The sequence below is a fragment of the Acytostelium subglobosum genome (genome assembly GCF_000787575.1).
Source record: "Acytostelium subglobosum LB1 DNA, scaffold: scaffold5, whole genome shotgun sequence".
In the NCBI taxonomy this organism is placed as follows: Eukaryota; Evosea; class Eumycetozoa; order Acytosteliales; family Acytosteliaceae; genus Acytostelium; species Acytostelium subglobosum.
The window spans coordinates 957,591-978,647 of NW_012236527.1; the positions used below are offsets into that span (position 1 = coordinate 957,591).

The window sequence follows — 21,057 nt, forward strand, 5'->3', positions numbered from 1 at the left end:
AATAATATGGCAATTAATGATGCAACACAGATAGATAGATAATTATTATTATTAATGGAATTTATATTTAGAAATAAATACGTTTGGAAGGAAGTATGTCTTCTTTGCTTGTTCGACATTCGCACATTCTCTCTCACAACTACTTAGTTACTGGCGTACATTGGATTGTTGCCAGAGGCTGGGTTCTCGGTATAGAGTGGGTTGCTGTTGAGTGAGGCGATCTTGTTCTCACGAGAGTTCTTCCAATAGTCATATCCCTTCTTGCCTCCAAAGACCATGATGGCCAGAGCGACTGCACCAGCAACAACGATACCAGCAATCACACCGGTGGTGATCACTGCAGCCTTGTTACAACCGAATGGCAATGGTGAGTAGTCGTGGAACTCACACTTTTGAGTGCCATTGTTGCAGACACCGTATTGGCAGTCAGGGTTGGATGGAATACAGGTCTTGGCAAAGGTGATACATCCGAGACGGGCATCACACATCACATCTTGACAGAAGTCTGTTGGCTGAGTGCATGTCCTGTTGGCGAGACCACATCCTCCTGTTGTTGAACAGACACCAATCTGACATAGGCCGAGGTCTGGGCATGTCGTGGCGGTGTGTGCACATCCATCCAATGGATCGCAGCTGTCATCAGTGCAAGGGTTGCCATCATTACATGTGTTGGGGACGAATGAACATGTGCCATTGGTGCATACTCCAATGTTGCAGACGTTTCCATTGTTGCATTGAGTGGCCGTGTCGGTGCAACCACCTGCAGACTTGGTGCATGTTTGACATCCACTGCAAGACTTTGGTGTGTGACTGATCACTCCAGTGGTTGCGTCACAAGTGTCAACAGTGCATGGATCATTGTCGTTGGTGTCAACGTCGGTGTAGACACATTTACCAGTCTTAGTATCCACATGTTGCAACCTTGCACTTGGGTGTGTTGTTTGGATCACAACATCCACACTCAGTGCTGTTGAGCAACTTGGTCTGGCATCCCTTTCCGGCAGCACAAGAGTAGGTCGTGCATGGAGCTGGACCAGTCTGTGGGATACATGTCTTTGGCTTGCTGATACATCCTTTGATCTTGTCACATGAGTAGTCAGTGCAGAATAGATCGGTACCATTGCAGTTCACTGGGGTAGAGTCACAGTTCTGGCTGGTTGGGTTGCAGACAACTTTAGTGCAAGCATCTGGAGCAACACACTTGGGCTTGTATTGACAACCTCCAAGAGTGACATCACACTTGTCCAACACCTTGCAGTTCAAAGCAGGGCAAGTCTTCTCTGAGGTCTTCTGGCAAGTACCACCAACACAACCAATGTTAAAGCATGTGTTGTTCTGAGCGCAAGTCATTGGAGTATGGGTGCAGAATGACTTCCAATTGGATGGAGTGATGCCTGGTGTTGTAACAGGTGGACACTTGTCAATTGTACATGGATCATTGTCATTGCAATGAGCTGGGGCGTTACAGCATGAAGAACCATCACCATTACAGATTCCACAGTAGTCTATGAACAGACACTTCACAGCAAGGTTTGTTTGGATACTAATGGTAGAGGCATCGGTATGTCTCTCACAATAGTATAAATCAAAGGCATAAGTGTTACCCTAAAGTATTTGATTGTCAGTTAGTATTTGTTGTTGTGATAGAGGTTGAATGAGAATGAACAATGTTTTGTTGTTGAATGAACAACAATGTTATGCGTGTGAATAGATGTGTTCCAAGAAATACATACAGGAGTAAGACCAAGATCCTTGACAGTTACATTCTTGGCGGCGGCTGGATGAGTACTGCCCAGATCCACAGCCATCTTGTTGTCGATGTACACCCACACATCATCATCTCCTCTGAAGTTGAACACTTCATTTCCCTAATTAGGACGAACAGATTGATGTACACAATGTGTTAGTGAATGATGTTGTCAATGAAGTGATGAATGATTAGCAATACATACAACAAAGGTGAAGTATGAGTTCATCTTCATGCAGAAATGGAAGTTGTGATAGTTGCCAAAGCCATCTCTGTAGACACGCTTGGCGGGATCAACGTCGAATCCTTTGTAGTCAAATGGGAAGAACACTTGGTTGTCAATGCCGTAGATACCAGTATTACCAACTTGGTTGAAGGTCAGGTCATAGCTCATAAAGTCAGTGATGCCAGGTTGATTGACAAAGAAGTAGGCAAACTTGGCGGTATCTACAATCACACCAGCCTTAAGGTCGGCTGTTGGACTAAGTACAGGGATCTTGGTAATTGGATCCAAGTTTGGAGTCACAATACCAAGCACAGGAAGTCCACTGTTACCAGTGAGGTCAGCCTCAAAGTTTGGATTGAAGGCAGGGTATTGATCAAACAGTGATACAGAGATGGTGAATGAGGCTAGAGATAAATAAAGTGTAAGTATATTTGATTATATTTTAAGTTTGATTGTTACATACGTGGACGTTGTCCTTGGACATTGAAAACAATGCCAAACATTAGAATACATAATAGGACTTGGTATTGTTCCATTTTATTATTACTTTATAAATAAATAGTTATTATTATTATTATGGATACTAATAATAGGAGAAGTGTAGAATGAATGATGAAGTTGAATGGATTGAGATGGTTCGATCATGATGTTGATTGACACGGTATGTCTTTAACCAACGAGATGAAGATTGATTGCCACAACATTGTGGTGTAGTTGCTTATGGAAATGATGAGGAACACGTAGTTTGGTTAAAGTAATCTAAAGAGAGATAGTGAATCTTACGTTCTAAATAATATTAATTTAATTGATATTATTAAGATTCTTTATCACATATCCGATCGACAGACATGAATCTTGTCTCTTTCTCTCCACCAATAACACCTTTGCTTGATGTCCAGGACAAACAACCACACTACCACAAGATCACTGATCACACTCATTGATGACCCGAACTATGAAGGTTTGGGGGTGGACTGGTCCATCAAATCTTGCTCGTAAAATTAATAAAAGATATTATTTTGATCATGATCTTCCCCATTAATGGGCGTAAGATATTGATAATTTGGCAAGAGATACATATAACCATAGTGCAAATGTTAATGAAGTTATCTTATCTTGTCCATGCCCATGTCAGTGTCAGTGTCCTTGTCCCTGTCCAAGCCCAAGGTACATCTAGAAGTATCTCATTCATTGATGATCTTCAAGTTGATTATACAGATAATACATAATAATAATGTTTATTTAAATAAATACATAGTGGATGGTGGCGTTGTCGATCGGACATGGACATGGATGGATAGACTTCGAAGTCATACCAGAACAAAAAAAAGCGGGACGTCCAATGAATGAATGACCTTAGGTAGTACTAGGTCTTAGTTGTTGCCGTACATTGGATTGTTGCCAGAGGCTGGGTTCTGAGTGTAGAGTGGGTTGCTGTTGAGTGAGGCGATCTTGTGGTCACGGGAGTTCTTCCAGTAGTCGTAACCCTTCTTGCCTCCAAAGATCATGATGGCAAGAGCGACGGCACCGGCAACAACGATAGCAGCAATCACACCAGTTGAGATCACAGCAGCCTTGTTACAACCGAATGGCAGTGGAGAGTAGTCGTGGAACTCACACTTCTGAGTGCCATTGTTGCAGACACCATATTGGCAGTCAGGGTTGGATGGCACACAGGTCTTGGCAAAGGTGATACATCCGAGACGCGGATCACAGAGGACATCTTGACAGAAGTCTGTTGGTTGAGTGCATGTCCTGTTGGTGAGGCCACATCCACCTGTTGTTGAACAGGCACCAATCTGACAGAGACCGAGGTCTGGGCATGTCGTGGCGGTGTGAGCACATCCATTCAAAGGATCACAGCTGTCATCAGTGCAAGGGTTGCCATCATCACATGTGTTGGGGACGTATGAGCATGTGCCATTGGTGCACACTCCAACATTGCAGACGTTTCCATTGTTGCATTGAGTGGCAGTGTCGGTGCAGCCACCAGCAGCCTGGGTACATGTCTGGCATCCACTGCACTTGACTGGTGTGTGACTGATCACTCCAGTGGTTGCGTCACAAGTGTCAACAGTGCAAGGGTTTCCATCATCAGTGTTGACGTTGGAGTAGACACAGGTGCCGGTCTTGGTGTCACATGTTGCAACCTTGCACTTTGGTGTCTTGGTTGGGTCACAGCAGCCACATTCAGTGCTGTTGAGCAACTTGGTCTGACATCCAACGCCGGCAGCACAGGAGTAGACAGTGCATGGAGCGGCACCAGTCTGTGGGATACATGTCTTTGGATTGCTGATACATCCCTTGGTCTTGTCACATGAGTAGTCTGTGCAGAACTTGTCTGTACCATTGCAGTTCACTGTAGTGCTGTCACAGTTCTGGGTGGTTGGATTGCAGACAACGTTGGTACAAGCGTCTGGAGCAACACACTTGGGCTTGTATTGGCAACCTCCGAGCGAGACGTCACACTTGTCCAATGTCTTACAGCTAAGGGCTGGACAGGTCTTGTCTGAGGTCTTCTGGCAAGTACCAGCGACGCAACCATAGTTGGTACATGTGTTGTTCTGGCTGCATGTCATTTGTGTGTGGGTGCAGAATGTCTTCCAGTTGGATGAGGTGATACCTGGTGTGGTAACGGATGGACATTTGTCAATAGTGCATGGATCATTGTCATTACATGAGGCGGCAGCATTGCAACATGATGAACCATCACCATTACAAATTCCACAGTAGTCAGTTGTCAAACACTTGACAGCAAGGTTGGTATCAATTCTGATAGTTGAGGTGGTAGTATGTCTCTCACAATAGTAGAAGTCAAAGGCATAAGTGTTACCCTAATAGTTGATTGATTGATTAATTGTTTGTTTGTTTGATTGATTGAGTGAGTGTTAATAGTTGCCCGAGAATGGTCTGACAGTGTCACGAGCCAAGATTATACATACAGCTGTGAGTCCAAGAGTCTTGAGTGTGATGTTCTTGGAGGCGGCAGAGTGGACTCCACCGAGGTCGACTGCAAGCTTGTTGTCAATGAACACCCAAACATCATCATCACCTCTGAAGTTGAATACCTCATTTCCCTGTTTGATTGATTACATAAGTGATATGAAGTTAGTTCATCATTGTCCAATTGATTGAATGGATGGATGGATGATACATACGACGTAGGTGAAGTATGAATTCATCTTCATACAGAAATGGAAGTTGTGGTAGTTTCCATCGCCGTCTTGGTAGATTCTCTTGGAGGCATCAGTGTCGAATCCCTTATAGTCGAATGGGAAGAACACTTGGTTGTCGACCTGGTAGATACCGGATGAGCCGGACAGGGTGAAGGTGAGGTCGTAGCTCATAAAGTCTGTGATGCCAGGCTGGTTGGCAAAGAAGTAGGCAAACTTGGGCTTGTTGACAATGAGGCCGTCAACAGTGTCGGCGTTTGGGCTCAGAGTTGGGATCTTTGTAATTGGGTCCAAGTTGTAGTTTACCAAACCTGGAATAACTCCACTATGTCGGCTGTTATCAGCCTCAAAGTTTGGATTATATTCAGGGTATTGATCAAACAATGATACAGAGATGGTGAATGAATCTAATTATGAAGTTTGATTAATTAGTAAATACAATAATTGATTGATGTTGATAGGAATGATTCCAAGGTGTGATTGATTGAGTGGAATGATTCCATGGTGTGATTGATTGATTGATACATACTTGGACGCTGTCCATAGACAATACCTAGGAGTAGTATACACAATAATAGTGATTTAGTTCGTTCCATTATTATTTAAATATTATATATATTGTATAAGTTAAGTTATTATTACAACAAAGATGGAGATAATGATTGATGCATGAATGGGGCTATCTACCTTATCCAAGACATTTCTTGGACCATGATCAGGATCATGGTCAACAGGGATGCAGTCCCAATCTTGGGGGATGGTGTGGCATCATTGGATGATGGACCATCATTATCCAGTAATCAAAAGGCCATCAACATCCATCCATTCAATCATCCAATCCATTCGTGTAATATGAACAATACTCTCTCCCCATCCAACCAACCAACCTACCAAATAGACATAATAGACCACCACTCGCGCACTTGTCGATTCATACACACAAACAATGTTGTGTGGCGATCTAGAACATTATCACTATCAATCATCAGAGATGGTTTAATAAATTTGATGTATTCATATAAAGCGATGGGATCTATCTACCGACAAATTGAAGGAGTGCGTGAGTGAGAGAGAGACTTGGTAGGACTCAAAGACCTGACACAAGATGAAGGGAATGATTGAGCGAGAGAGTGACAATTGAAGACCCGAGATGGGTCGTTTGCAGGAAGACCCTCTCGGTCCATCATAATATGTGGTTGGTGGGAGTGTTCCCAATAATAGATATTTTTGTTCGTGTTTGTTTATGTGTTTGTGTGATTGAAGGAGTGTGGGTGTTTGAACAGTTAGTTAGTTTTGTTTGTTGTGTTATGTCTTTGTGTCTGAGTGTGTGTAATAATGAAGGTCTGAATGATCACCCGAGAACACGATCGTAGCGTTCTTGCTATTTTGGTACCACTATCCATTTGAATGGCTTAAAGTAAGTTCCTTCCACACACCACCTTAAACACATTCAGAAAGAGACCCGAGGGTTGGTGAACTCGACCGGCAACAGTTTCTTGCCTTGCAAGGTACACTCAAGCCAACCGATTCAAACTGGATCAAGAAAAGACTTACAGAGTTGTCTGCGAATGTGAATGTATGATCGAAATAGAATTGGATGACGATAAATATAAATATATTTATTTGTTTATTATTGTGATGGGTGGAGTGTATGTGTTGTTGTGCTTTTGGTTGGACTCCATGAACGAGGATTGTCACTCCAAACCAACCATCGCTTCAAAAAGAATCATTATTCAGCGAAGGATAGTATAACCCTTCAAAGATCTACCCGACCTCGACTACAAAATTCATTTTACACTTCCATCATCCACCTTTATAAATTGATAATGACATGTCATCAATCAACCTATTAATATTAAATACATCTTGGACTTGTTATAATAATATTTCCTTTATTTAAATAATATTATATTTTTATTAATATTTATTTATTATATTTATTCATACAGATAATAATCCCGTTTAGGTACAGATACAGATACAAACTCAACTCAAACATACACACACAAAGGCAAGTAAACATATAAAGGTGTATCTTTAATGAGAAATAAATACATAGGGTATTTGAGATGATCGGAGAGTGGAAATGATGATAGTTGCTGTTGTTGTAGTTGATTGGACATCGAGATGTTCCTTGAGCTTCGCAGCCAAACGCAACCACACATGTCCAGACACTCTTGAGTTTGCTCGGGTGTTGATTGATGGGTGTGGGGTAGGGGTCGTTCACTCACTCACTGCACTTAGTTGTTACCGTACAGTGGGTTGTTACCAGAGGCTGGGTTCTGAGTGTAGAGTGGGTTGCTGTTGAGCGAGGCGATCTTGTTCTCACGGGAGTTCTTCCAGTAGTCGTATCCCTTCTTGCCTCCAAAGATCATGATGGCAAGAGCGACGGCACCGGCAACGACGATGGCAGCAATGACTCCAGTCGAAATGACGGCAGCCTTGTTACAGCCGAATGGCAGTGGAGAATAGTCGTGGAACTCACACTTCTGAGTACCGTTGTTGCAGACACCGTATTGGCAGTCGGGGTTGTCGGCGACACACTTCTTGGCAAAGGTGATGCAGCCGAGACGCTCGTCACAGAGCGAGTCAATGCAGAAGTCGGTCGAGGCGCAGGTTCTGTTGGTGAGACCACATCCACCGGTTGGGGAGCAGATACCAACCTGGCAGAGGCCAGCGTCTGGGCAGGTGACGGTCTCGTTGTGACGGCATCCAGTGTCTGGCTCACATGAGTCGACGGTGCAAGGGTTGTCGTCACCACAGGTGTTGGCAGTGTACGAGCAAACGCCAGCGGTACAGGTTCCGAGGTTGCACTTGTTACCAGTGTCACAGAGAGCGTTGGTGTCAACACAGCCGCCAGCGTCCTTGCTGCAGGACTGGCAAGCGCCAGAGCACTTCTTTGGTGTGTGGGTGATAAGTCCAGTGTTTGGATCACAGAAGTCATCAGTGCACGGGTCATTGTCGGTAATGGAGGCGTTGGAGTAGACACACTTTCCAGAGAGGTTGTCACAGGTGGCGACCTTGCAGAATGGGGTCTTGGTTGGGTCACAACATCCACACTCAGTGCTGTTGAGCAACTTGGTCTGGCATCCGGAGCCGGCAGCACATGAGTAGACAGTGCATGGTGCTGGGCTGGCTGGGGCACAGTTCTTTGGCTTGCTGACGCAACCCTTGACCTTGTCACAGGAGTAGTCAGTGCAGAACTTGTCTGATTCTGGGCAGACGACTTGGGATGAGACACACTCACCAGCATCGTTACAGACGTTGTTAGTGCATGCATCTGGGGCGACACACTTTGGCTTGTACTGGCAACCACCCTTGGAAGCATCACAACCGTTGTTGACCTGGCACTTGACAGCTGGGCAAGTCTTGTCAAGACCCTTCTGGCAGGTACCTCCAACGCATTTCCAGTTGAAGCAAAGATCGGCGGCAGTCTGGGAAGCACAGGTGATCTTGGTGTGGTTACAGTAGTTCTTGAAGTTGTCGATGGTGAGACCAGCCTGGGTACCTGGTGGGCAGGAATCGATGGTGCACGAGTCCTTGTCATCACAGTCTCCGTTGGTGGCGGCACTGCAGCAGGATGAACCGTCTCCGTTGCACACACCACAGTAGTCAGTGACCAGACATCTGACCTCGAGGTTGGTGTCGATCTTGATGGTGGAGGTGTCAGTGTGTCTCTCACAGTAGTAGAAGTCAAAGGCGTACGTGCCTCCCTTGGAAATTCCGAGCTTAGACTGGGTAGCCGAGTCCTTGAGGTTGAMCGGAGCCAGACTCACGAGAGTGCAGTCCACCGAGGTCGACAGCGAGTCTGTTGTTGATGAACACCCAGACATCATCGTCTCCTCTGAAGTTGAACACTTCATTGCCCTGGAAGGTGAAGAAGGAGTTCATCTTGAGGCAGAAATGGAAGTTCTGGTAGGAGCCTCTGCCTCCATTGTCCTTGTAGATTCTGTTGGCAGCTTCAGTGTCCCAGCCCTGGTTGTTGATTGGGAAGAAGACCTGGTTGTCAATGCCGTAGATACCAGTGTTGACATCGTTCAAGGTGAAGGTCATTGGGTATGGGATGAACTTGTTGATGTTGGGGGTGTTGGCGAACCAGCTGGGGAAGGAGTCCTTATCGACGATTCTTCCATGGTACAGGTCAGCATTTGGTGCAATCTCGGGGATCTTTGACTGTGGGTTCAAGTTGAACTTGACGAGGCCAGTAGTAAGACCGTCGACCTTTGAGTTATCAGCTTCAAAGTTGGAATTCTTTGATGGCAAATGATCAAAGATGGACACAGTGACAGTAAACTCGTCTATTAATGTGGATGTGAATGTGTTAGTTATTTGTTTGTTTGTTTGTTTGTTGGAGTTGTATTCCTGGAATGTCCTGGACACACTGTGTTTCTCTACATACTTGGTCTCTGTGCCAGCACTGCTACAGCGCATATAACAAGTACTATGAATACTTTGTTCATGTTCATTTCTTTAAATAAATATTTATATATATATATTAGATCTCTCCTCCTTTAAATGTTGTATTAGTATATATAATAATATTACAAGGATGTTATTGTACAACAACAATTAAGATAGATAGATAATTATAATGAATTGACTTTGGAAGGATCACTTGCTTTTGATTTGTTGGTTGTTGTGTTGGCTGGTCTTCCACACCGACATAGATATCTGACACACCTTTGTTGTTGTGTTTTCTCTCTTTCCAACGCATGAGCAGGCAGTCGCCGTGCCCACGGGCTGCCAAGCCCCCGGCAACGGCCCACAAACAGCTTGTAAAGGCAGGCACCAACAGAACTGCACATCCAGCCACCACCCACCTGCCACACCACGTCGAGTATTATTATATTCTGGTCAAGGCAGTCATGAAGGTGGCTAGTCCAGTCAAGTCTTTTCGTGTGAACATGGTCACACCAGCGTTGCCCCACTACCACCCATCCACCCGTCTTCAAACCCATTTGTGGCACCAGACCTTTAAGATCTTAACTAACGTTTAAAAGAATGATCTTGCAAAAAAACACTGTTTTCCAGGGGCTAAATGGGATATTCTCACTAAAAGTGGGGGATCTTGTGAAATGGATGTCGGTTATTGATTTGATGTGTGTTGGGAGAGTGAGAAAAAAACGAAGTTTGGTAATTAGTGGTTGGATGTGTGTGTGGAGGTTAGATGGACGTGTGTCAATTTGGATGTGATGTGCGGGTGTGATTGGATGTTGCCGGTATTAGCTTAATAAATGATCATGGTGACCCAAATGCCATCGCATGATCAAATTCCATTATTATTGGGAATCACATTGGAGCTCAAGCATGCATGAATTTAATGAATGTACATGAACGAATGTGGTTGATGATCGGCACGATTCCGTATTTGCACGTGTGTGTAAGTAGAACATCACTGGTCCAGTCCAGTCGACTACGTTGCAACAGGGAGGTGATAGTTTAGTTGTTTGATGGAATGTTGGATGCCACTTGTTTAATTGGCCCCACAATAGACCGACTGCCTGTTGACTGACACATGATTGATGGACCATGGACCAATCAATACTTTGAAAGGATGGTCGATCGGTCGGACGAACAACCATCGCGTGATGAAGGTTGTAGAATGGTGGTAGTGGTGGCCCAGCCCACTCTCCGATTGGTACCATCACGAGAGTGTTGGGGCGCCGCAGCAGCAGCGTCAGCAGCTGTTATTGCATCTTAGTTGAGTGGGCTGGTATTGCGGATATGCTGGCTATGAGGTCATCAATGGTGGCCTGGACAAGAGGACGTCCAACAATGTCCAGTTGGCGATCAAACATCCTCAAGGCTTCCTTAAAGAGGTTGATGTCCATCATATTCCTTTCCTTGATTAGATCGGTTACTGTTTCCGATAAAGTGATAGTAGTCGTAGTACCTCTCGTCTTTATCGTCGGAGACTGGGAACGCAGTGACAATGACCTTTGCAACATTTCGGACGAAGCCGGCGAGATATTTGCAAAGTCCAAGGAACAATAAAACTTTGCCAATGCTGCCGTTTCAATGAATCGTTCGCTTATTCCAATGAGACCCATCCTACATTATTATTAATAATATAACATGTACGAATAAAGAAGTGATCGAGAGTGCGAGTCAGTATATATCGCGACATGAGGTTATTGGGGTCGTGTTGGTGTTGACTTGTCACTATTGATCACTTCAAATAATGAAGTGTATGTTGATTGATTGATTGATGTGTCTTACCTTCTTAAGTGAAACAGAGCCACACGGTATGTCTCCTCTGTTGTTGACGACACGGCAATGTTGCCCAAAAGTCCATCATTATTGGACGACTCGTCATCTTCGTCGTCTACATATTCTTCGCCAAGGCCAATGCCATTGCCATTGCCAATACCAATACCAACTCCAACTCCAGGGCCAACACCAATGCCAGCCAACATCCTCGTTTGTTCGTTATTCGCTTGTGGAGAAGTCTTTATCCATTGTTCAATCGTTGTTATATTTGTATCGCTCTCATTCATATGTGCACGATGATTGTTATACGCTCTTATCACTCTCTCCACTGGATCACCAAGCATTGCCAAGTATGAATAACTCTGTCTATCAATGGTAACTACATCATCATCGTCATGACCTCCATCACCATCTCCAATATCATCACTCGACAGACTCATATGAATTCCATAGTTGAATCGACCAATCATTGCGCCTACACTTCCATTCACTCCATCCACGCCTAGATTGTAACAAAGTGTCAGTCACTAACTCAATCCACTCAAACTTAGGAGTCAGTACTTACCTGGATCACCATCGATAACTTGTATCGATCCTGGAAAGTTGTTGGCAATGAGCTCGCCCAAGGTGTTGGGGTAGCGGCTGGTGAGATCAATGCATAGGTATGGTTGGGGGAGCAGTGCCACCGGGTAGTGATTGCGAATCGGTGTCTCGAGTGAGAGTGGCTGCATGGTGAGTCCAAGTTGTCCCATCAATGTCTTGTGAGTGAACTCCATCCTGCGATGTCTATAATACTCCAACAGAATGAGTTGCCTACGCATCTGTATGCGCACTTTGTCCCATTCCTCAGTATTGGAGTTGCTGTTCAGCTGAAGGAATCGCTTGCCCAACATCTCATATCGATGTAGATAGCTGTCGTATTGTTTCGACTCGTATGAGGTGTTGTTGTGATCGTCGTCGTCGTCGTCGTCGTTGTGATCTGGAAGTGCACGGACCATTCTATAGTTGTAAGGGTCTTTGTTTGGGGATGGTTCCACATCCTTATACAATTGATAATAGTTATAATAGTTGATGAATGATAATGTCTTGCTGTCATTAATATAATGTGTGACTGTGATTCCTGAGTTGGAGTTGGAAATGGAGTTGGAGTTGGAAGTTGGACCTTCATGGTCTGGCTTTACATGTGACGATTGATGAAGAATTCGATCACGATCACGACGTTGAACTATATGTTTGAGATACTCTATCCAACCTTTGGCATCGTTGCCAAAGTCAGTTAGGGTAACTACTCTGTTGTGATTGGCATTACATTGTTCTCCACCACCTATCAATGGCAAATAAATAATCATCGGCATTGCTGCCATCAATGCCAATATGAGTAAGATGAATCGGACATTATTCCTTCCAAGTCTACGTCTAATATATGATGTTGGCATTATTATATTGATTAATTAATTGATCATACTAAGGATACTAGTACTTCATTTCAAGAATGATCAGAATGAACGACCCTTCATTGTACATCAGTGATAGAGAGAGAGAGAGAGAGAGAGAGAGAGAGAGAGAGAGACACCTTGACATACTCACAACATATCAGAATAATACTTTGTGACTAGTCTGATGACGTTTCTCAATCTCTTCGCTCACCATGGTCCAAAGTTGGTAACTATTCGTCTGGGACAAGTCTAGTCGATTCAATCATGTGGGGGCGCGGCACTACTTCATCCAACAAATCAAAATCCACGTCTGCAGTGTCATCCTGGACGAAAGTATTTGGTTCAACGTCACAAAAACCCTAGGGTTGTCGTGTCAAGTCGTAGTTGGTTTTGTGCATCTCGCACTCTTTACGTGATGGCATTGTCAATCATTCCATTGTAAACATTCTTTCATTCATTCCATTTACATCGATGACAAATAATTATAATGACATACATACAACATTACATTGTTCGATTGTTCAACAACATGATTGAATCATATGTCTGACATGAATTTTATTGTATTGTATTGAATGAATGAATGAATAAATGAATGTGTTCATCCCGAACAACCCTTGTTTGTTCCATTTATCCATTAATTATCACAACTCATGGAATAGGAACTTACAAAAATAGGTGTTTTGGGATGAGAATGAAGAGACGCAATGTTGGACATAACAGTAAAATTTGGCGCGCAATTTCACTTAGAAGAAATCAGATCTGTTGTGTGTTGTAAGTGTTTTGCAAACAAGTGAAGTGCTGACTGAACCATTTTATTCATTCATTGTTATAACTATTATTTATATATATAATTGATATCAACGATTTCACAAACAAAAGAATAAGATGTTCTTTTCACAGATTGTGTTGTCAAAGAGAGGACCACTTGGAAAGGTCTGGCTGGCTGGTCATTGGGACAGGAAGTTGACAAAGAGCCATGTCTTCAAGACAAACATCCCAAAGTCAATCAGTATGTTCTAGGACATTCAATATATGTTGTAACATTCAATACTAACAATGAATGAATGATTACTTCAATTGATTTGTAGGACACATATTACATCCACATCTTCCAATGGCTCTTCGTATGACATCACATTTGTTGCTTGGTGTCGTACGTATCTTTTCAAAGAAGGTCAAGTTCCTGTTGGATGATTGTGGTGATGCCGTTGCAAGATTCAAGGGCACAACCAAGATGATTGCACCAGGTATCAACTTGGCAGTGGCCGAAGAAGAGGAGGACCCTCAAACACTCACAACAACATCAAAGCAAGGAAATGTCGCACATCAAATCGATGACTATCTCCGATCAGTTATTCTTAAAGATGGAAGAATTGAAGAGTATGTATCCTATTCATTCATCCATTCATTCATTGTGATCTAACACACACATCGCATCACATTATAGCTTGGTAGTTGACAAGTTCTTTGAGTCAAAGAAGTTCCAACAACTATATATGGAGGCCATGAAGCCTGTACCAGCTCCATCGGCACCCTCTACACCTGGCCAGAGACATATAGATGAGCCAGGATTATCACCAGAGCAGCAAGACACCTCAGTCATGCAAGAGGACTTGGAGAAGCAGCAGAGGATCGATATCGAGATCATGAGAGAGCTGGACAGGATGGATGCAGAGCGAAAGGCGCGCCAGGAGGAGTTGCTTCCACAACTGAAGGAGCGCGAGAATGATGACTCATTTATCAGCTACAAACAATGGATCGAGAACTTCCACGAGGATGAGATGGTGATGCGAGGAGCCCAAAGCGTATCAATCCACATCACGCCTCAGCGACAGAGCATCGAACCATCTGCCCAGAAGACCGGTCCGCCTGGCACAGGTGAGGAGGGCGACGATCAATTCCGTCCCTACTCACCAAGCTCACCCTATCAGGCGCCGCCAGTCCCTGCCGACGTTTCAATAGGCCAACATATGAGTCCTGGTCTGGAGATCGAGCCAACATCAATGGAGCTTCAGGGTGTGTTCGATCCAGTCGACTACTACCCTGGTACCAAGTTTGACATTGACAAGGATGATCCCCTTCAGAAAACAGGCAAGGAAATGGACTTGCCAATCCCCTTCATAGGATCGAGGCCTGATGATGAAGAATGGATGGAGCAAGGAGGTGACCTTCCTCCTTCCCCGCCCCAACAAGGAGGAGACTATCCGCCTTCGCCGCCTCCACCAGATGTCAACCAGGAGCGTCCAGACACAGCTGTCGACTCACAGAAGCCCAGGGGTATAATCCCTTTGATCGAGATATCACCACCAGAGCAAGTCCAGCCCAAGACCACCAAAGCAATGCGCGAGGCACAAACCAGAAGAATAGGACGTAGGGCACTCAACCGAACCGATATAAACCGATTGCGAAACAATGCCAACTCCCTGCTGACACAACACCGAACGTTCCCCACGACCAGCGCCGAGTTCCACCTGCAGACCAAGACCCTCTCGGCGCCCGGCCCAAAGTACTCGATGCTGATGCCGGTGCGCAGAGTGATCAATGAGAGGATCACCGACCAATTCAGAGACATCTTCCACAGATACAAGGAGGTGCTCGACGATGACGATGTCAAGCTCATGAGCTACCTCAAGGCGGCAAAGGTGCACCAGTCGCTCAAGGAGTTCGAGGGCATGGGCGTGGACTTTGATTCAACGATGAAGGAGTCGCTGGGCATCCCTCCCGACATGGAGTTTGACAAGCTGCCACTCAAGGAGCAGGTCATTCTGTCCAAGGTTACCGAGCATATAGAGGATAAGCTTAACATTGCACCAAACAAGCGAGCAAAGATTGACAGCACCATCACTGAGGAGGAGGAAGCCCAGCTGTTGGGCCAGCTCGAGAAGGAGTTGGACATGCTCGCGATGCATCCAGTGTCACCAGCGAGACGAGACGATTTAGAGCATCCATATGTCGGCGATGATAAGGAGAATGTGTTTGAGGTTGATCTAGGTGGTGGTGGTGATCGATGGGACGACTACCAGCACAACCCTGTCCTCCCTGAAGATGATCTGAGTCCGATCAAGGGCGATCTGAGTCCGATCAAGGGCGACGACGATGGCATTCCATTCAAGACGCCCCAGCAGACGCCAAAGAAGACACCTGGACCAGGATCATGGACACCCAGAACATCAACAATGCACACCGTTCTCAACAACTACTTCAACACACACAACACCAACTCAATCAACTTTGAGAGTCTGGTTGCCGACAAACAGACAAGAGTTGCCGTTGCCGGTACCTTTTACGAAATGCTGGTGCTCAAGACAAAGGGATTGGTCGAGGTCCACCAAGACGAGGCATACTCTGACATCCAAATCACAAAGACGAGCTCGTTCAATCAAACAAAGTCCTGGGCAAGGGAACCAAACCAGCAGGAGAATATGGAATAACGATATCATTGTACATATACATATCATATATAAATCAATCTACTGATTGGTGGATCGGCAAAACGCGCATAATGAACGTGTATGTTGGGACCAAGGTCATCACTCTTGAGTGTCGATAAGTTTGGTATTGTTACTTGATAACCATGTTTATTATCCTCCATGTTGTTGTTGAATGTACTGTACAGTAGTCGCTGATGATGATGAAACCAAAGTCAATGATGATGGTGATCGATAAAGTTGTTGTTGTTGTTGTGGCGGTGGCGGCGACGACTCACACATACACTCATAAACACAGCTGGAGGAGGAGAAGGAGAGGAAGAGGAAGAGGAAGAGGAGGAGGAATGACGAGAAGTGCGAGCGAGATGATGCTTTGAGTATATTGATTTAGCAGCATCCCTTCTTCTTCTCTTGATGTGTAGAGGTTGTAGTTGCGATTGGAGTGTCAGACAGTGGAGTAATCTTGTGTCCAGCATTCGTTTGTGGCTTCAACCACTCCTGTCCATCATCCATGACAATGTTCTTTCTCTGTCCCAGATGGCTATATATGTCTGTTGATTGATTGATTGATTGTGATTCGTCAGGTGATCAGTATATTGTATTGCATACCATGGCAAGGCATGGCTCGAGATGTATGTATGTATTCTTGCTTACCCTTGAGCAGACGTTCAAAGGCTTGGTTTACATTGTTTGAGTTGAGAGCAGAGGTCTCCAAGAATGATATCTTGTTGGACTGAGCAAAGGACTGAGCCTCCTGAGTCGACACCTCTCTAGACGTTTCCAAATCAGACTTGTTGCCAACCATCATGATCAAGATGTCTGGCTCTGCATTCTCTCTCAATTCATTCAACCATCTTGTAACATTCTTAAAGCTTATCTGTTTGTTGGTTGGAGCAGTAGCATCAAATGGTTAGTCCTCATGTATGTATGTAGTGTCACATGTAGTCAAGACAGACAAGACACATACTTTAGATGTAATATCGTATACAATCATCGCACCTACAGCTCCACGATAGTATCTATATATGATTATGTATGATGTGATTATGATTAGTCAAGATGTTTGATTAGATTGATTGATTGAAGTGGATAGACGTACCCGCTGGTTACGGCACGGAAACGCTCTTGTCCTGCAGTGTCCCAACATTGAGCAGTGACAACCTTGCCATCGATCTCTATTGACTTGGTGCCAAAGTCAACACCGATTGTAGCCTTTGTCTTCTCTGTGAACTCGTTTCTTGTGAATCTATTTAGCAGGTTTGACTTGCCGACAGCAGAGTCACCAATGATGACGACTAATGTGAAACGTGTAAGTCTCATTCATTCATTCATTCAAACACACAACGACAACATACTCTTGAACAAATATTCATTCTCTTCTTCTTGTGCCATTATTATTATTATCTATATATGTGTATCTGTATAATTATATATATTAAAGATGTCAAGTAATACTACTATTACTATTACTACTACTATTGCGTTCTGCTTCCTTTTCCCTAATGTGATTGATTGATTGATTGACTACTCCTACAATAATGATGTGAATTAATTAATCCAACAACAATCCTTATTTATAAATAAACGTGTAATATATATATATGTATTTAGGTATATATTATTATATACTTGTGATGATGAGATGAGTAATACTATTAATTGCAATTTACTTCTGTTGAAGTGGAGATTGGTGTGAGAAGGGGAATAATGACAAAAAAACTAAATAAATAGTTGTTGAACGAATGTGATCCCCCCTTCCAACTCACCCTCACATCTCAGATTGTTGATGTTGAACACCAAACACGCGTGTGTGTCAGTGTTTGTTTGTTTCGTTCACTCAAGTCAAACAGAACTTTGAATCAATTTTGGTGAAGTCATCTTTGACCAGGGTAGAAGTAGATATAGTTGGATTGTTATAACATGTTGGGTGGGTTCAACAAATATTATAACAATGAGAGTTATAAAGACACAATCAGATATATATAGCATTAGTAATGTTATTATTAAGATGCAACTTATGTGTTGATTGAATAACAAAGTACAACTGAACTGCGCGCCAAACAATGTTACTCCCTCTAATTAATGGTCTAAGCTCATACTAAGCTTTGTCAAGTGGTGAATGAATGAATGAATGATTGAATGATTTATTGCTTGTGAAGTTCTTTGTAAACTGTGCATCATGATCATAGTCATTGTAACAACAACAATCACTCTTTTGTTACTGTTTGACAACAGTCAGAATACTTGAATTCAAATTTGAAGTTTAAACTTCTGTGCTCACAACGGACATTTTGAAATGAAAGTAAATGGAGGGAATTTGATCAAATCAAAATAACGACTTTTTTCAAACATGTTTTCAAATTTTACGTGTGAATGATGAGTGAGTGCGGATTTTGAAGTGATCACACATTCAACACTCTTTAACGGACCTCTTGCTTATAAGCCAATCCTCAGAGGACAATCAGAACATATCAATTGACACCACACAAGTACAATCTACTTCATACAAGTATTACTCTTTAAATTGTATGTATACCATATCATCTATCTTATTAACATCACCATCGCTCAACACTGCCACTCTATCAATCGTACTCTTAAACAGACTTCTAACATCATTCACTCATTCTTCTATCTCGTACAATCATACAAAACAGTTCTAAAGTTAATCAATTAAACTCATAACATAATGTCTACTGCCCCATCAGGAAGAGGAAAGACCGGAGGAAAGGTCGGAGGAAAGGTCGGAGCCAAGAGACACAGAAAGGTGTTGAAGGACTACATCCACGGAATCACCAAGCCCGCCATCCGTCGTCTTGCACGCAGAGGAGGTGTGAAGCGTATCTCGTTCCCCATCTACGAGGAGATCCGTAACGTTCTCCGTAACTTCTTGGAGAATGTGGTCCGTGACTCTGTCGCCTACACTGAGCACGCCAACAGACGTACTGTCACTGCCATGGATGTCGTCTATGCCCTCAAGAAGCAAGGTCGTACCCTCTACGGTTTCAACTCATAAACTGAGTGGACCATGAGCTCAAAGTGAACTAGCAAGGCCGTACTCCTACTGGTGTCTAAACAAAGGGTGTTTCTTAACACCACCACAAAGAGTTTAGAACTTTATCATTATCCATTGTTCATCTACCTCATCAATCACTTCACCAATTTCTATGTATCATAATTGAAATGTCTTTCTTATCATCTTTCTTCATCTACATCTATATCTTTACATTCAACCAATCTCTGGTTCATGTTGTCAATGTTTGTTCTCTTTATCTAACTCTAAAAAATCCTCAATTATCTTATCAACATTGTTGGGTCCGATGTTCCAAGAATTGATGTGACAACAACTTAACATACATGACTAACCCTCGTATTCGTTGTCTACCTGTCATTCGTCAATACCACCAACATACTTGTATCAAAGAGATAGAGATAACACAATAATATTATACGTTCATTCCATCTATGAATAAAGATGGACACAGGTCATTCAGTTCTGTCCAGGCAGGCGAGACCTTCAACATCTTTGCAATAGTAGAGGACTTATATAATGATATAAAGAAGTGTAACCTTGGTAATTATCATTTAACATTATTTATTATTAAATACTATATCATTCATACTCAAACTCATTCAATCATTAAATCAATCCAATAGACTGGAGCCTTACATTCATACTCAAAGATAAGAACAAAGAATTGGTATCTGCAACGTTGTTCTTTACCAATGATTGTGTTCAACATTATAGATTGATTGGAAAAGGTACATTGTTGTTATTTAAAGGACTATATTGTTATAGTTATAGAGATAAGATATATGTAAAGGGAAGAATTAAGCAAGATGGTGGAGATTGCCAAGTTTATATCTTTCCATCCGATGTAGATATGTCCCATCCAACTCCATTGGAGTTACATAATGGACGACCGAGTGTAAACTACGTGGCATCGAAAGAGGATATCAAACTCATACATAGCTTCCTCAATGATGACAGTCTGACCACAGTGCAATCTATACAAATGGAGGCCGTGAAGGGTACTTATGTTGACCTCATAGCACGACTCGATCACATTATGCTGCGGCAAGATGGCAAGATGATCAACCTCAATGTATGGGATGGCACTGGAGACTGTATTATGTGGGACGAGGATGTCTCTGAGATCACAGTTCGCAACACAGTCCAAGTCAACAGTTGGGAGGCGAGCCACATCAAAACATTCACCGAGACACCTCTTGGTACTTGGTTACTATTCACAGGACTTAGGTAAGTAAAGACATCATCGCCATCCGTTGATTGTGTACTAATTAGTCGATCAATCAATCATCCTGCCATCATAGAGTAAACATATATCGAGACAAGAAGGAGTTGATGTTACAAAGAACATCCACCATCAGGCCACTTGCACTTGGAGATGCCAGAGTTGTTCAACGACTAAGGTATTGAATGTTGTTGTTCATATGGACATGATCACTCACTAACTAATACATGTTTGTTTACACCTGTTAGACGACATTTAACAATACTTGAGGAGCACTCTAGCATTCATGAGAGGTGACCGATCAGATCGATCACCTTTGAACATCGTTTTGGGTAATCAAAGACTCACTTCCCATTATTGGTCTTCTGGGTCCGTTCGTAACAGACGAGTGTGAATCGCACCATCCCACCTTGACCGTTTCACAATCCAACCACACACGTGGGCTTTTCGCCTTGTGGGAGCGAGGTCCTCAACACAAAAACCCAAATAAAAATGTTTTGATCAGTGAGTGGACCACACTAAATCTAACACACAATCAAATCAAATCAATCAATCACATAAAGGCCAATCCGCCAATC

The 21,057-nt window shown here is 43.3% G+C and overlaps 7 protein-coding genes across 7 annotated transcripts; 3 read left to right on the forward strand and 4 right to left on the reverse strand.

Annotated features, from left to right (window-relative positions):
* Nucleotides 1–3,346: 3,346 nt before the first annotated feature.
* Nucleotides 3,347–5,742, reverse strand: SAMD00019534_031520 (hypothetical protein; the record flags this gene model as incomplete). Its single annotated transcript, XM_012901285.1, has 4 exons — nt 3,347–4,807; nt 4,916–5,050; nt 5,132–5,553; nt 5,676–5,742. The coding sequence occupies 4 exons, from the start codon at nt 5,740–5,742 to the stop codon at nt 3,347–3,349; spliced, it is 2,085 nt and encodes a 694-aa protein (XP_012756739.1).
* A 1,644-nt stretch (nt 5,743–7,386) lies between these two features.
* On the reverse strand, nt 7,387–9,612 carry SAMD00019534_031530 (hypothetical protein; the record flags this gene model as incomplete). The annotated part of the gene is made up of 3 exons (XM_012901286.1): nt 7,387–8,855; nt 8,923–9,444; nt 9,546–9,612. The coding sequence occupies 3 exons, from the start codon at nt 9,610–9,612 to the stop codon at nt 7,387–7,389; spliced, it is 2,058 nt and encodes a 685-aa protein (XP_012756740.1).
* A 1,749-nt stretch (nt 9,613–11,361) lies between these two features.
* Nucleotides 11,362–12,354, reverse strand: SAMD00019534_031540 (hypothetical protein; the record flags this gene model as incomplete). Its single annotated transcript, XM_012901287.1, has 2 exons — nt 11,362–11,858; nt 11,922–12,354. 2 exons carry the CDS (start codon nt 12,352–12,354, stop codon nt 11,362–11,364), a joined length of 930 nt encoding a protein of 309 aa, XP_012756741.1.
* A 1,326-nt stretch (nt 12,355–13,680) lies between these two features.
* SAMD00019534_031550 (hypothetical protein) lies at nt 13,681–16,226 on the forward strand (the record flags this gene model as incomplete). The annotated part of the gene is made up of 3 exons (XM_012901288.1): nt 13,681–13,804; nt 13,884–14,175; nt 14,243–16,226. The coding sequence occupies 3 exons, from the start codon at nt 13,681–13,683 to the stop codon at nt 16,224–16,226; spliced, it is 2,400 nt and encodes a 799-aa protein (XP_012756742.1).
* A 384-nt stretch (nt 16,227–16,610) lies between these two features.
* On the reverse strand, nt 16,611–17,615 carry SAMD00019534_031560 (hypothetical protein; the record flags this gene model as incomplete). The annotated part of the gene is made up of 5 exons (XM_012901289.1): nt 16,611–16,774; nt 16,878–17,100; nt 17,191–17,242; nt 17,323–17,518; nt 17,579–17,615. The coding sequence occupies 5 exons, from the start codon at nt 17,613–17,615 to the stop codon at nt 16,611–16,613; spliced, it is 672 nt and encodes a 223-aa protein (XP_012756743.1).
* A 1,285-nt stretch (nt 17,616–18,900) lies between these two features.
* On the forward strand, nt 18,901–19,239 carry SAMD00019534_031570 (hypothetical protein; the record flags this gene model as incomplete). The annotated part of the gene is made up of 1 exon (XM_012901290.1): nt 18,901–19,239. A coding segment is annotated over one exon (339 nt), but the record flags the coding sequence as incomplete, so codon positions are not given.
* A 449-nt stretch (nt 19,240–19,688) lies between these two features.
* SAMD00019534_031580 (hypothetical protein) lies at nt 19,689–20,773 on the forward strand (the record flags this gene model as incomplete). The annotated part of the gene is made up of 4 exons (XM_012901291.1): nt 19,689–19,797; nt 19,881–20,484; nt 20,559–20,657; nt 20,728–20,773. Coding segments are annotated over 4 exons (858 nt in total), but the record flags the coding sequence as incomplete, so codon positions are not given.
* Between the last annotated feature and the right edge of the window lie 284 nt (nt 20,774–21,057).